Raw genomic sequence first — 16,232 nt, 5'->3', positions numbered from 1 at the left:
CCCCATCCAACCTGACAGAGCTTGAGAGGATCTGCAGAGAAGAATGGGAGAAACTCGCCAAATACAAGTGTGCCAAGCTTGTAGCGTCATACCCAAGAAGACTCGATGCTGTAATCGCTGCCAAAGGTGCTTCAACAAAGTACTGGGTAAAAGGTCTGAATTTTTTTTTCTTTTCTTTTTTTTTTACTTATGTAAATGTAATATTTAGTTGTTTTATTTTTAATAAATTAGCAAAAAATTCAAAAAAAAAACGTTTTTGCTTTGTCATTATGGGGTATTGTGTGTAGATTGATGAGGGGGGGAAAAACGATTTAATCAATTTTAGAATAAGGCTGTAACGTCACAAAATGTGGAAAAAGTCAAGGGGTCAGAAAACTTTCCGAAGGCACTGTATTGTTGTGAAAGGGTGTGTGTGTGTGTGTGTGTGTGTGAGTGTGAGTGTGAGTGTGAGTGTGAGTGTGAGTGTGAGAGAGAGAGAGAGAGAGAGAGAGAGAGAGAGAGAGAGAGAGAGAGAGGCTGCAAGACAGGGTGAAGGAGAGAGGGAATGTAAGGGCTGATTGAAGTGAGCATGTATAGGTCAAACAAACCTATAGGTATAGGTCAAACAAAGGATGAGGTGTGTGTGTGTGTGTGTCATGCACACGTGCACTGCATACATGCCTGTTTGTGTGCATGTGTGTGTGTAAACTGAGATAATGTATAGTGTGTTAGTGTGTGAACTGAGAGGGTGTGTGTGTGTGTATGTGTGGTGCAGAGAAAGACCACACTCACGTTGGATTGCTCGGAAGCGTGGGCCTAAGGAGGGAGAGTTGCCGGAGCCCAGATCAGGAGAATTGCGTCTCTTCTCCAGCCCCGGAGACGCCTGCACTGTGATCTTGTGGATGAAGTCTGGAAGAGACATACACCAGATGTGAGAACAGGCCACACACACAGAAATAAACAATAATAAATCACAATCCTGGGTCCTGTTCAGTAGAGAGAAAATGTTTTGAAACAGAGTAAACGGGGAGGTAGTACCGGATCTTGTGTAACAATAAGAACACAGATTTATTTTACCGTTGCAAAGCATTTTGCTATGGTGTGCCCTACTGAACTCGACTCCGATTCAAACAGGCAAGGAATTGCTCGTCTTCGGCAAGATTGTTTACCTAGCTTCTCCTTGAAAATAATTAATGTGGTGGAGTGGGTGTCTGAATTTCCTTTTCATGTAATGCCATGAGAATATGGTAATTTGTTAGGCCAAACTAAACGAAAACATGAGAGGCCTGAAGGATGTCTGTTCTAGCTTTGCGTAGTAGGATAATGTATCTTTGTGGGTGTGTAGGTGGAAATGTTGGGGGGGGTTGGGGGCGGGGGAGCGATAGAGCGATAGAGCGAGAAGGGCCAGCCAGGGGTGACAGGAAGCCCAGAGGCGTGGTTGGGTTGGCTCCATGTCCCTCTCATCAACCCCACATCAAATCTCTTCCCTGCTGCTGGGAAGGCCTGACCACAGCCTCCACACACCCATGCGCATAAACAAGTGCGCACACATGCACATACACACAGAGACACACAGACTGAACATGAATACACCAGTTTACCCACACACAGACAGTACTCATGCACGCACGCAGTAAGAGTCTGAGCGCATTTGGAAAGAGAGAGTGGATCTGTATGAGAAACGCTGAGTGTGTCCGTATGAGGCATGACGAGTGTGCAGGATGAAAGTGTGTGTGTGGGTTTGTTTCTATGGTGAGATTCTTATCAGTAACAATGGGAGTAGTCTACAGGAGAAAGTGAGCCTATAGTTGATTATGGCCGTGTCCGAAATCTGTCTCGCCTACTACTTACTAAAACGACACACTGTGTACTTCTAGTTCTACCTACTATTTAGAATGTATTGTTTAGTAAAAACCTATGCAGTTAGCAACAAATATCAATGGGTATTTGGATGGCCATTATAAGATATGATGCTACAGTATGTAATACTTCCGCACACTCAGTCGTGAAGTAGTGTGAGGTGAGCTGAGGTGAACTAAGTACAATGACAAGTACTGTAGCTGCCTTCTTGGCCAGGTCTCAATGATTTCAAATGGCAACTGACTGATTCCTTCTCTGCCTATCTATCTGACTCACAGACCATCCAACCAATTGACCAGTATTTCCTATTTCAAGACATCCCAAGCAAGTTACCCCGTCCCCTCACCTTGGGGCATGCTGATCTTCTCTCCGTTCTTGCTGCCCTTGAGCTTGTGCTTCTTGAACGTTCCCTTCCTCTTCTTGACGTTGGGCTTCTCCTGGTTGTTCATGTGCAGGATGAGCAGACTGAGCTCCCTCTCAAACACGTCCTGTTCCCACTGGGCCAGCTGCTGCTCCCTCTGCCTCAGGAACTCCTCGTGGGACTTCTGCTCCACCGCCGCACGCTTCAGCTCCTCCTCGCGGCAACGCAGCTCCTGGAAATTGGGAGATTTTTTTGTGGTTACTGCTGGAGTTATTGTTTATAGCAAACAAGCAAATACACACACACATTACATAGATAAAACAATACAATTTGTATTTATTACACACTCACACACAAACTAATATTCTTAGAAAATGTTGCACATTTATTGAAAATGAAATACCGAAATATCTGTATTCACACCCATTTACATTTACATTTACGTCATTTAGCTGACGCTCTTATCCAGAGCGACTTACAGTTAGTGCATACATTATTATTTTCATACTGGCCCCCCGTGGGAAACGAACCCACAACCCTGGCGTTGCAAACGCCATGCTCTATCAACTGAGCTACCTCCCTGCCTGCCATTCCCTCCCCTACCCTGGACGACGCTGGGCCAATTGTGCGCCGCCCCATTGGTCTCCCGGTTGCGGCCGGCTACAGCAGAGCCTTCAATACTTTGTAGAAGCATTTTTGGCGGAGATTACAGCAGTCCGTTTTTTGGGGTAAGTCTCTAAGAGCTTTGCACACCTGGATTATACAATATTTGCCCATTATAATTTCTTTAAATTCTTCAAGCTCTGTCAAGTTGATTGTTAATCATTGCTAGACAGCCATTTTCAAGTCTTGCCAAAGATTTTCAAACCGATTTAAGTCAAAACTGTAACTAGGAGACTTAGGAACATTCAATGTCGTCTTGGTAAGCAACTCCAGTGTAGATTTGGCCTTGTGTTTAGGTTATTGTCCTGCTGAAAGGTGAATTCATCTCCCAGTGCCTGTTGGAAAGCAGACTGAACTAAGATTTTGCCTTTGCTTATAGCTGTATTTTGTTTATTTTTATCCTAAAAAACGTCCTAGTCTTTCCTTATGACAAGCATACCAATAACACGATGCAGCCACCACCATGCTTGAAAATATGAAGAGTTGTACTCAGTGATGTGTTGGATTTCCCCCAAACATAACGCTTTGTATTCTGGACAAAAAGTTAATTTCTTAGCCACATTTTTTGCAGTATTACTTAAGCGCCTTGTTGCAAACAGGATGCACATTTTGGAATATTTTTATTCTGTACAGGCTTCCTTTTCACTCTGTCATTTAGGTTAGTATTGTGGAGTAATTACAATGTTGTTGATCCATCCTCAGTTCTCGTATCACAACCTTTAAACTCTAACTGTTTTAAAATCCTCATTGGCCTCATGGTGAAATCCCCGAGCAGTTTCCTTCCTCTCCAGCAACTGAGCAAGTGACTGGGTGTATTGATACACCATACAAAGCGTAATTAATAAATTAAAGATGCTCAAAGGGATATTCAGTGTCTTTTTTTCTCTCCTTTCTTTCTTTTTTTTACCCATATCTTTGCGAGTCATTGAAAAACCTCCCTGGTCTTTGTGGTTGAATCTGGGCTTGTGGTTGAACCTTACATATAATGTGTGGGCTACAGAGATAGGGTAGTCATTCAAAAATCATGTTAACCACTATTATTGAACACAGAATGAGTCCATGCAACTTATTATGAGATTTGTTAAGCACATTTTTACTCCTGAACTTATTTAGCCTTGCAATAAAAAAGGGGTTGAATACTTATTGACTCAAGACAGTTCAGTTTTACATTTTTTATTCCACTTTTTGACATTCCACTGTGATATTATGGGGTATTGTGTGTAGATCAGTGACACAGAATCTCAATTTAATCAATTTTAAATTCAGGCTGTAACAAAATGTGGAAAAAGTAAAGGGGTGCTCCATTTATGTGCATCAATAACAAGCACACTCCTACTTCTCCATGTCTATTAGAAACTCACACACAATAACCACAACCATCCCAGCCTCTCTCTAAAAGACAGCCGTTTCACTCACCTTCTCCTTGGCCCTGAGCTCATCAAACATGTCCTGGATCTCCAGTTTCCAGTCCTCCTGTAGGGAATGAAAGGAGTCCTGAGGCATCTCCTCCACCACCTGCCTCTCCAGAGCCGTCAGCTGAACCAAGATGGAGGCAAAGTTGGGCCTGTGGTGTGGGTCCTGATCCCAGCACTCTGTGAAGGCAGACACATCGAGTTGAGACGAATTATAATAACATGCAAATGACAGTTACTCCACTACCAAAGCATACATAACCCTGTAAATTCAGGACATGACACAATTCATGCACAAACAAATCTAAACTCAGCAAAAAAAGAAACTTCCCTTTTTCAGGACCCTGTCTTTCAAAGATAATTCGTAAAAATCCAAATAACTTCACAGATCTTCATTGTAAAGGGTTTAAACACTGTTTCCCATGCTTGTTCAATGAACCATAAACAATTAATGAACATGCACCTGTGGAACGGTCGTTAAGACACTAACAGCTTACAGACGGTAAGCAATTAAGGTCACAGTTATGAAAACGTAGGACACTAAAGAGGCCTTTCTACTGACTCTGAAAAACACCAAAAGAAAGATACCCAGGGTCCCTGCTCATCTGTGTGAACGTGCCTTAGGCATGCTGCAAGGAGGCATGAGGACTGCAGATGTGGCCAGGGCAATAAATTACAATGTCCGTACTGTGAGATGCCTAAGACAGCGCTACAAGGAGACAGGACGGACAGCTGATCGTCCTCGCAGTGGCAGACCACGTGTAACAACACCTGCACAGGATCGGTACATCCGAACATCACACCTGCGGGACAGGTACAGGATGGCAACAACAACTGCCAGAGTTACATCAGGAACGCACAATCCCTCCATCAGTGCTCAGACTGTCCGCAATAGGCTGAGAGATACTGGACTGAGGGCTTGTAGGCCTGTTGTAAGGCAGGTCCTCACCAGATATCACTGGCAACAACGTCACCTATGGGCACAAACCCACCGTCGCTGGACCAGACAGGACTGGCAAAAAGTGCTCTTCACTGACGAGTCGCGGTTTTGTCTCACCAGGGGTGATGTTCGGATTCGCGTTTATCGTCGAAGGAATGAGCATTACACCGAGGCCTATACTCTGGAGCGGGATCGATTTGGAGGTGGAGGGTCCGTCACGTGTCACAGCATAATCGTACTGAGGTTGTTGTCATTGCAGGCAATCTCAACACTGCGTTACAGGGAAGACATCCTCCTCCCTCATGTGGTACCCTTCCTGCAGGCTCATCCTGACATGACCCTCCAGCATGACAATGCCACCAGCCATACTACTAGTTCTGTACATGATTTCCTGCAAGACAGGAATGTCAGTGTTCTGCCATGGCCAGCGAAGAGCCCGGATCTCAATCCCATTGAGCACGTCTGGGACCTGTTGGATCGGAGGGTGAGGGCCATTCCCCCAGAAATGTCCGGGAACTTGCAGGTGCCTTGGTGGAAGAGTGGGGTAACATCTCACAGCAAGAACTGGCAAATCTGGTGCAGTCCATGAGGAGGAGATGCACTGCAGTACTTAATGCAGCTGGTGGCCACACCAGATACTGACTGTCACTTTTGACAACTAGGGACACTTTTGTTCAGGGACACATTATTCAATTTCTGTTAGTCACATGTCTGTGGAACTTGTTTAGTTTATGTCTCAGTTGTTGAATCTTGTTATGTTCTTACAAATATTTACACGTTAAGATTGCTGAAAATAAGTTGACAGTGAGAGGACGTTTATTTTTTTGCTGAGTTTACAACTTAAAGCGCATTATGGCTGTAATTTGGCTAGGCATTGTCAAGGCTGTATACCCGACTGATGACCAAATTATTTCATTAGTGGTTTTGTCAAATCTAACCATCACCAACACAGCAAACCAACAACAACCTCCAACATCCTTGAACAGCAGCCACAACCTAACCAGTAGCTCAGAATGTTTTTCTTGTGCATGACCAAATCTAACATTTTACAGAACACTCATTTTTTTATTCAGCCTCCTGGTTTGAGGAAATGGAGACAGAGAGAGAATAATGGTTACACCAAATTTAAAACACACACACACACACACACGCACACACACAGAGGTCTCTTACCTGCCATGAGCATGGCGAAGGGTTCTGGGCAGGTGGAGGGGATGGGGAGGGTGAGTTTGTTGACAGCCACTCCGTAGGCCACAGCCAAACCATCTATGCCCCTGTAGGGAACCTCTCCTGTCAGCAACTCCCACAGAAGAACACCATAGCTGGGGAGGAGAGAGGGTGAGAGGAGCCATCAATGGAAGGTTAGGGCAGTTTCTCAAACCATTCCCTGGTCCTTCTAGTACAGGGGTGTCAAACGTCCGGCCCGCAGGCCGGATCAGGCCCGCAAACGGGTTTAATCCGGCCCGCGAGATGATTAAAAAAAAATTAATAATAAATAAAAAAATATATAATAATTTTGTAAAGTATAAAAATGCGCTGCAATTTTTCAATAAAATAAACTGCTGTTCCAATTGCGTCCACTGGATGGCGCAATAGCAATTGTGTTAAGCAAGCAAACTGTTTATACCGGGGCAGAGCAAGTAGGTCAAGCACGTGCAACCAATGAGCTACTTTGTTTTGCCCGCGATATTTATTACGGCTTCTACTTTTAACATTATGTGCTTTGGCACCCTCATTGCCCCAATATGTCTCTGTCAAAAAAGAGAAAAGTGGACGCAGAGTGCAGAGTGTTCCAAGAAAAATGGTCATCCTATTTATGCTGAAAGAATATAACCTTCGTCGCCACTATGTGAGTCTTCATGCCAACAAATATGACAACTTTCAAGGACAGCGGAGATGAGAGAAGGTGAATGAACTGTTGGCGGGTCTGAAGAAACAGCAGTCTGTGTTTACTCACAGCCGAGACATCAGTGACGCTGCAGTGAAAGCTAGCTACCTCATTGCTAATGAAATCGCAGTGGCTTCAAAACCATTTAGTGAGGGTGAATTTGTAAAAACATGCATGATGAAGGCAGCGGCGATTGTGTGCCCTGAAAAGCGGCAGGCTTTTGCAAATATCAGCCTGACAAGAAACACAGTTGCAGACAGGATTTCCGATCTTTCAGTGGATTTGGACAGCCAGTTGAAGCAAAAAGTAAAGTCATTTATTGCGTTTTCGGTTGCAATTGATGAAAGCACGGACATTACAGATGTTGCCCAACTGGCCATTTTCATCCGCGGTGTTGATGACACATTGACCGTCACCGAGGAGTTCGTGGAGTTGGTGCCGATGACAGATACAACGACAGCAGCTGATATTTTTACCGCACTCGTCGGCGCGCTGGACAGGGTCGGAGTGGACTGGTCCCGCGCTGTCAGCCTGGCTACAGATGGTGCGCCCTCAATGATCGGGAAAAAAGCAGGCGTTGTGACAAAGTTCAGAGAGAAAGTGCAATCTGCAAATGGAGGACGTGATTTTTTGACTTTTCACTGTATTTTGCACCAGGAGGCTTTGTGTTGCAAGTCATTAAAGATGGATAACGTCATGAAGGTGGTCATCCAAACTGTTAATTTCATCCGATCCAGAAGCCTGAATCACCGTCAGTTTGACAGCCTTCTCAGAGAGAAAGACCACATCTATGGCCTGCCATACCACACTGAGGTAAGATGGTTAAGCCGAGGTGCTGTGCTGAGGCGTTTCTTTGATTTACGAGAAGAAATTGAACAGTTCATGGAAGAAAAGGGCAAACCAGTGTTAGAATTTCATTCCGCAGAATGGATGCAGGACCTTGCATTTATGGTGGATGTTACAGAGCACCTGAATAACTTGAACAAACAGCTGCAAGGGCGCAACAAAGTTGTCACGCAGTATTATGACAGCATACGTTCTTTCAAGTTGAAGCTGTCATTGTGGGAGACGCAACTTGCCGGTGGTGATGCAGCTCACTTCCCCTGTCTGAAAAATGTGTGTGCGACCCAACATGTGGCAGACATGAAGCGGTTCAAAGATAAAATAACAGGACTGTTACGGGAGTTTGAGCAACGCTTTCAGATTTATGTTTATATGTTTTTATGTTGATGTGCTATTGTTTTTAATTGATTTTATTTTATTTGTATATTTAACCTATTCTTGACTCTGTGGTTCTTGCACTTGTTTGGGGAACAGGATTTCATTATTTTTATCTACATTTCTGCCTGAGAAATGACACCCTGATATAGTTCTGTGATCTGTGAAATAGTTATGTTAATCACTGAGGCATTGTGTGTTTGTGTGTTCTTTGTCCTCAGAACTTTCAAATAACTTGAGGTGTTTTATGATTAATAGTGATGTTGTGCTTTTGGACACTGTCCTCAGGCTCCAGCTTTATGTTTATATGTTTTTATGTTGATGTGCTATTGTTTTTAATTGATTTTATTTTATTTGTATATTTAACCTATTCTTGACTCTGTGGTTCTTGCACTTGTTTGGGGAACAGGATTTCATTATTTTTATCTACATTTCTGCCTGAGAAATGACACCCTGATATAGTTCTGTGATCTGTGAAAAAGTTCTGTTAATCACTGAGGCATTGTGTGTTTGTGTGTTCTTTGTCCTCAGAACTTTCAAATAACTTGAGGTGTTTTATGATTAATAGTGATGTTGTGCTTTTGGACACTGTCCTCAGGCTCCAGCTTTATGTTTATATGTTTTTATGTTGATGTGCTATTGTTTTTAATTGATTTTATTTTATTTGTATATTTAACCTATTCTTGACTCTGTGGTTCTTGCACTTGTTTGGGGAACAGGATTTCATTATTTTTATCTACATTTCTGCCTGAGAAATGACACCCTGATATAGTTCTGTGATATACTTCTGTGAATCACTGAGGCATTGTGTGTTTGTGTGTTCTTTGTCCTCAGAACTTTCAAATAACTTGAGGTGTTTTATGATTAATAGTGATGTTGTGCTTTTGGACACTGTCCTCAGGCTCCAGCTTTATGTTTATATGTTTTTATGTTGATGTGCTATTGTTTTTAATTGATTTTATTTTATTTGTATATTTAACCTATTCTTGACTCTGTGGTTCTTGCACTTGTTTGGGGAACAGGATTTCATTATTTTTATCTACATTTCTGCCTGAGAAATGACACCCTGATATAGTTCTGTGATCTGTGAAACAGTTCTGTTAATCACTGAGGCATTGTGTGTTTGTGTGTTCTTTTTCTTTAGAATTTTCAAATAAACTTGACGTGTTTTATGATTAATAGTGATGTTGTGTTGTACTATTTTGGACACACTGTCCTCAGGCTCCAGCTTTATGTTGTATGTTGATCGTATTAAAACAAAGAAAACAATCTGAAGTTGTTGTTTTTAAGTTATATATACCATGATTTTTCCGGTCCGGCCCACTTGGGAATAGATTTTCCTCCATGTGGCCCCTGAGCTAAAATGAGTTTGACACCCCTGTTCTAGTATGATCACATCTGATTCAATTAGTCAACTATTGTTTACTATAACAAAAACATGATGGGGCATGTCACCTACACTACCGTTCAAAGGTTTGGGGTCACTTAGAAATGTCCTTGTTTTCATTGAAAACATACATGAAATTAGTTTGAATAGGAAATATAGCAAAATGAATAGGAAATGTAGTCATTGACAAGGTTAGAAATAATGATTTTTAATAGAAATAATAATTGTGTCCTTCAAAACTTTGCTTTCGTCAAAGAATCCTCCATTTGCAGCAATTACAGCCTTGCAGACCTTTGGAATTCTAGTTGTCAATTTGTTGAGGTAATCTGAAGAGATTTCACCCCATGCTTCCTGAAGCACCTCCCACAAGTTGGATTGGCTTGATGGGCACTTCTTACGTACCATACGGTCAAGCTGCTCCCACAACAGCTCAATAGGGTTGAGATCCGGTGACTGTGCTGGCCACTCCATTATAGACATAATACCAGCTGACTGCTTCTTCCCTAAATAGTTATTGCATAGTTTGGAGCTGTGCTTTGGGTCATTGTCCTGTTGTAGGAGGAAATTGGCTCCAATCAAGCGCCGTCCACAGGGTATGGCATGGCGTTGCAAAATGGAATGATGGCCTTCCTTCTTCAAGATCCCTTTTACCCTGTACAAATCTCCCACTTTACCACCACCAAATCACCCCCAGACCATCACATTGCCTCCACCATGCTTGACAGATGGCATCAAGCACTCCTCCAGCATCTTTTCATTTGGTCTGCATCTCACAAATGTTCTTCTTTGTGATCCGAACACCTCAAACTTCGATTCGTCTGTCCATAACACTTTTTTCCAATCTTCCTCTGTCCAGTGTCTGTGTTCTTTCGCCCATCTTAATCTTTTATTTTTATTGGCCAGTCTGAGACATGGCTTTTTCTTTGCAACTCTGCCAAGAAGGTCAGCATCCCGGAGTTGCCTCTTCACTGTTGACGTTGAGACTGGTGTTTTGCGGGTACTATTTAATGAAGCTGCCAGTTGAGGACCTGTGAGGCGTCTTTCTCAAACTAGACACTAATGTATTTGTCCTCTTGCTCAGTTGTGCACCGGGGCCTCCCACTCCTCTTTCTATTCTGGTTAGAGCCAGTTTGCGCTGTTCTGTGAAGGGAGTAGTACACAGCGTTGTACGAGATCTTCAGTTTCTTGGCAATTTCTCGCATGGAATAGCCTTCATTTCTCAGAACAAGAATACAGTTGAAGTCGGAAGTTTACATACACCTTAGCCAAATACATTTAAACTCAGTTTTTCACAATTCCTGACATTTAATCCTAGTAAATATTCCCTGTCTTAGGTCAGTTAGGATCACCACTTTATTTTAAGAATGTGAAATGTCAGAATAATAGTAGAGAGAATGATTTATTTCAGCTTTCATTTATTTCATCACATTCCCAGTGGGTCAGAAGTTTATATACACTCAATTAGTATTTGGTAGCATTGCCTTTAAATTCTTTAACTTGGGTCAAACGTTTCGGGTAGCCTTCCACAAGCTTCCCACAATAAGTTGGGTGAATTTTGGCCCATTCCTCCTGGTGTAACTGAGCTGGTGTAACTGAGTCAGATTTGTAGGCCTCCTTGCTCGCACACACTTTTTCAGCTCTGCCCACACATTTTCTATAGGATTGAGGTCAGGGCTTTGTGATGGCCACTCCAATACCTTGACTTTGTTGTCCTTGAGCCATTTTGCCACAACTTTGGAAGTATGCTTGGGGTCATTGTCCATTTGGAGACCCATTTGCGACCAAGCTTTAACTTCCTGACTGATGTCTTGAGATGTTGCTTCAATATATCCACATAATTTTCTTTCCTCATGATGCCATCTATTTTGTGAAGTGCACCAGTCCCTCCTGCAGCAAAGCACCCCCACAGCATGATGCTGCCACCCCCGTGCTTCACGATTGGGATGGTGTTCTTCGGCTTGCAAGCTCCCCCCTTTTTCCTCCAAACATAACGATGGTCATTATGGCCAAACAGATCTATTATTGTTTCATTAGACCAGAGGACATTTCTCCAAAAAGTATGATCTTTGTCCCCATGTGCAGTTGCAAACCGTAGTCTGGCTTTTTTATGGCGGTTTTGGAGCAGTGGCTTCTTCCTTGCTGAGCGGCCTTTCAGGTTATGTCGATATAGGACTCGTTTTACTGTGGATATAGATACTTTTGTACCTGTTTCCTCCAGCATCTTCACAAGGTCCTTTGCTGTTGTTCTGGGATTGATTTGCACTTTTCGCACCAAAGTACGTTCATCTCTCGGAGACAGAACGCGTCTCCTTCCTGAGCGGTATGACGGCTGCGTGGTCCCATGGTGTTTATACTTTCATACTATTGTTTGTACAGATGAACGTGGTACCTTCAGGCGTTTGGAAATTGCTCCCAAGGATGAACTAGACTTTGTGGAGGTCTACAAATTTATTTTCTGAGGTCTTGGCTGATTTCTTTTGATTTTCCCATGATGTCAAGCAAAGAGACACTGAGTTTGAAGGTAGGCCTTGAACTACATCCACTGATACACCTCCAATTGACTCAAAGTATGCCAATTAGCCTATCAGAAGCTTCTAAAGCCATGACTTCATTTTCTGGAATTTTCCAAGCTGTTTAAAGGCACAGTCAACTTAGTGTATGTAAACTTCTGACCCACTGGAATTGTGATACAGTGAATTATAAGTCAAATAATCTGTCTGTAAACAATTGTTGGAAAAATTACTTGTGTCATGCACAAAGTAGATGTCCTAACCGACTTGCCAAAACTATAGTTTGTTAACAAGACATTTGTGGAGTGGTTGAAAAATAGTTTTAATGACTCCAACCTAAGTTTATGTAAACTTACGACTTCAACTGTAGACTGACGAGTTTCAGAAGAAAGTTATTTGTTTCTGGGCATTTTGATTCTGTAATCGAACCCACAATTGCTGATGCTCCAGATACTCAACTAGTCTCAAGAAGGCCAGTTTAATTGCTTCTTTAAATCAGCACAACAGTTTTCAGCTGTGCTAACATAATTGCAAAAGGGTTTTCTAATGATCAATTAGCCTTTTAAAATGATAAACTTGGATTAGCAAACACAACGTGCCATTGGAACACAGGACTGATGGTTGCTGATAATGGGCCTCTGTAAGCCTATGTAGATATTCCATACAAAAATCAGCCGTTTCCAGCTACAATAGCCATTTACAACATTAACAATGTCTACACTGTATTTCTGATCAATTTGATGTTATAAAAAATTCTCTTTTTTTTTCGAAAACAAGGACATTTCAAAGTGACCCCAAACTTTTGAACGGTAGTGTATATATACGAAATACACACACATGGGACTGTGCCAATCCTCAAAGAGTGGCAAAGTACTTGGATCTCCCACACTTTCAATTAGATCCATTCAATGTCACAGTTCCACACACACACTATTCTAAAAGCCCTCTAGGCTGTCTTGTAAGTGGGGAGTGTAGCCTGCAGCATTTTAAAATAGTCCTTTAATTACTCTGCCACTCAACCGCTCTGTTTTTGCCATCATCTGAAATCTACAGCTTTATGAAGAAGAAGAAGTGAAGGGCTACGTCCCAGATCGCACCCTATTCCTTAAATAGTGCACTATAAAAGGAAATAGGGTGTCATTTTGGGACACAACCAAGGAGATTAATAAAGGAGAATAGAAGAGGTCAATATTGGCCCTCATTTTCACCCTCTCATTAACATATTCAAAGTACTTGTTATGAAGATACAATTGAAAAATATAGTTTGGGAATAGTGAGAGAGAGAAGTTTGTGTTGTGTGTGTTGGATGCACAGTGTGCTATTTTGGATACACATCCTGTGTGTGGCCACACATACTGGTATGCAAGTGCATGCACACTAACACACACACACACACGTATGCTTGGCCACACACACAAAAAAACCACACACCCTTCACAGATAAACGGCTGTGGTCAGGTCTGCTGTGTGGCCTCCCTTCCTCTCTACCGCCATGCAGGGGGACAATAGGACAGTGTGCCTGACACGTCTCACACAAAGCACAGAGCAGGCTTTGAAATGCTGCTGCTGCTATCACATGGCTGTTCCCCTCCTGCAACCTATCCCATCACTGTCAGAGAAGGTGGGGGGGACAAGTTCCCACACACACACACACACACACAACAGTCCTGGTTCATAAATAGTCTCGTCATACATCTTTATTTTAATTCAATTATTATTTTAGCAGGGAAGTTGGCATCTCTCAGAAGGGAAGTTGGCATCTCTCGTCATCATACATACAGAATTGTGATGGTAACGTTAGGTAAGTAGCTATTTATTGCTGGATGTGCCTCCTGCACTGCTCCATCATACACACCTACAAGCCACCTTACCTCCAGACGTCGCTGCCCTTGGAGAAGGTGGAGGACTTGATGACCTCCGGTGCCATCCAGGCATAGGTGCCCGCCGTGCTCATCTTGGTGGTATTGTGCCACTCCCGTGCCAGGCCAAAGTCTGTGATCTTCAAGGTTATCCCTTCCATACAATCATTCTCCATCGGCTGGGCCAGGAGGACTGTGTGAGAGAGAGAGAGAGAGAGAGAGAGAGAGAGAGAGAGAGAGAGAGAGAGAGAGAGAGAGAGAGAGAGAGAGAGAGAGAGAGAGAGAGAGAGAGAGAGAGACGCTTTTATTGAGACATCCTCCTTTAAAACATTTAAATTTTAGCGATGTAGCAGATGATCTGAGCCAGAGCGGCTTACAGTTAGTGCATTCAACTTATGGTTGCAAGGTACGACAACCACATGACAGTCACAGTAAAGTAAAAACGTTAAATCAATAAAGCAACCGTCACCAGAATCATTGCTAGTAAGAATGAAAATGTATGCACTCACTAACTGTAAGTCGCTCTGGATAAGAGTGTCTGCTAAATGACTAACATGTAAATGTAAGAAAAGACAAGCAAAACCTAAATAATATTTACACTCATACCGACCTTATAAAGCAAGGTGGGTATGAAGGAAGAAAAAAAGTAAAAGATGTATTAAACTATTAAATGCATCAAGTCATTATAATGCAATTAAATGCATAATTGCAAAAGGGCATTTAGCACTTTTCCTACATAACTAAGTATTAAGACACTTTGTGACAACACATACACACAAAGCCTTTCACATCCTCTTCCCTTTACTATTTTAGATCAGTGAGATCAGACTTATAATACAAAGAAGAAATGAACACTGATAAGACCTTCTTAATCTACACATTAACATCCCCTCTCCCTATAACCTCCAAACGAGACAATGGGCATATATCCCATATCATCCTCTCATCATAGATATCTATGATCTAGAATGATATCCTATGGAACAGAATTTAGCTCATGGAATACAGAGGCACATTCGTTTTATTTCCTGATATTCATCTCCTCTGCCCCTCATACCTGCATGTCTTCCTGCTATGCACGGGCAATACATGCTAGGTACAATCAACCTGCATTGAGAGGCCTTCATTAGCCTATGCCTTATTGACATGCAATACAGAGGTCATGCATCCTCCCTCCTCTCTCGTGTGAGGTGAAAAGGAAATACGCCTTAGAATGACAAGCATGTGTTAGGATGTGTCTATGCACTCTTCCTTGGCAGCCCAAATGGGCACCCTCAGGGTGAGAGACGGGCACCCAACGTCCAGCGAGAAAGACGGAGTCGGAATTATGGAAGAATTTGACTTTTTATAGGGAAGTAGGCCTTCTGCTATTTCCAGCCACTTTCTGTTTTTTTAAGTGTATAAGTACATGTTTTCTTTCTGTCTGTCATCTCTTGCCTTCTCCCTCTGTCTCGGTCTCTCACACACAAACACTATAGTCTCTGGCTCCCTCCCTCTGCACACATCCTGTGCTCTGCCTGGCAGGCCAGCGGCTGTGCCGTGTTTGACGTCACAAAGGAATGCATCACAAGAGTGTGGGGTGGGGGGCATTGTGAAAAGGCTCAGCTCTCACAATAAACCTCTGGCACCATCACTTCACGGTGCTAGCTCTCATCCGTACACACACACACACACACACACACACAGAGATAACTAGAAAGACGGAGAGAACAGTGGACACGTGTTCACACACCCACACAGTGTCACACACAGCATCAAATAAACATACATATTGTACACACAGAGATGCCTTAGGGGGAGTATCTGAAAACTTAGCACAGACACAGTTATGGGAGCTGCGTTCAATGTGAACAGATGCACCACAGATCCATAGCATGAAATTGTGGGATGAGAACCAGACAAATGCCCTCAGTCCCTTTGCCTCTCTGTATTGTCTTTCTAAGAACCATCCGTTTTTGTCATTTATGTGCGTCAGAAATGTTCCATGGTCTTTCACTTCTTCATAGGATTTCCACTAAAACCATTGTCTTAGAATAGTAGGTTATCAGGCAACTAAAGAAAAACAAACCAAATTGGATAGATAGGAGACTTTTCATTGTCTACGTTGTCGGCTGCATGACAAGTCCTCCTTGTAAATGTAAACAACAATAAAAAC

The 16,232-nt window shown here is 42.7% G+C and overlaps 1 protein-coding gene across 1 annotated transcript in view; it reads right to left on the bottom strand.

Annotated features, from left to right (window-relative positions):
- Positions 1–16,232, bottom strand: part of LOC121554741 (mitogen-activated protein kinase kinase kinase 11) — a 46,145-nt gene that overhangs the window by 11,297 nt on the left and 18,616 nt on the right. Inside the window, exons 2-6 of the mRNA XM_041868469.2 lie at positions 14,090–14,270; positions 6,389–6,537; positions 4,280–4,455; positions 2,186–2,432; positions 772–888 (exon numbers count right to left, since the gene is read on the bottom strand). Coding sequence (XP_041724403.2) covers positions 772–888; positions 2,186–2,432; positions 4,280–4,455; positions 6,389–6,537; positions 14,090–14,270 — 870 coding nt within the window. The remainder of the gene's footprint in view (positions 1–771; positions 889–2,185; positions 2,433–4,279; positions 4,456–6,388; positions 6,538–14,089; positions 14,271–16,232) is intronic.

This window comes from Coregonus clupeaformis, chromosome 39 (genome assembly GCF_020615455.1).
Source record: "Coregonus clupeaformis isolate EN_2021a chromosome 39, ASM2061545v1, whole genome shotgun sequence".
Lineage (NCBI taxonomy): Eukaryota > Metazoa > Chordata > Actinopteri > Salmoniformes > Salmonidae > Coregonus > Coregonus clupeaformis.
The sequence above is the reverse complement of the archived record's forward strand: the minus strand, read 5'-3'. Positions and strand labels throughout refer to the sequence as shown.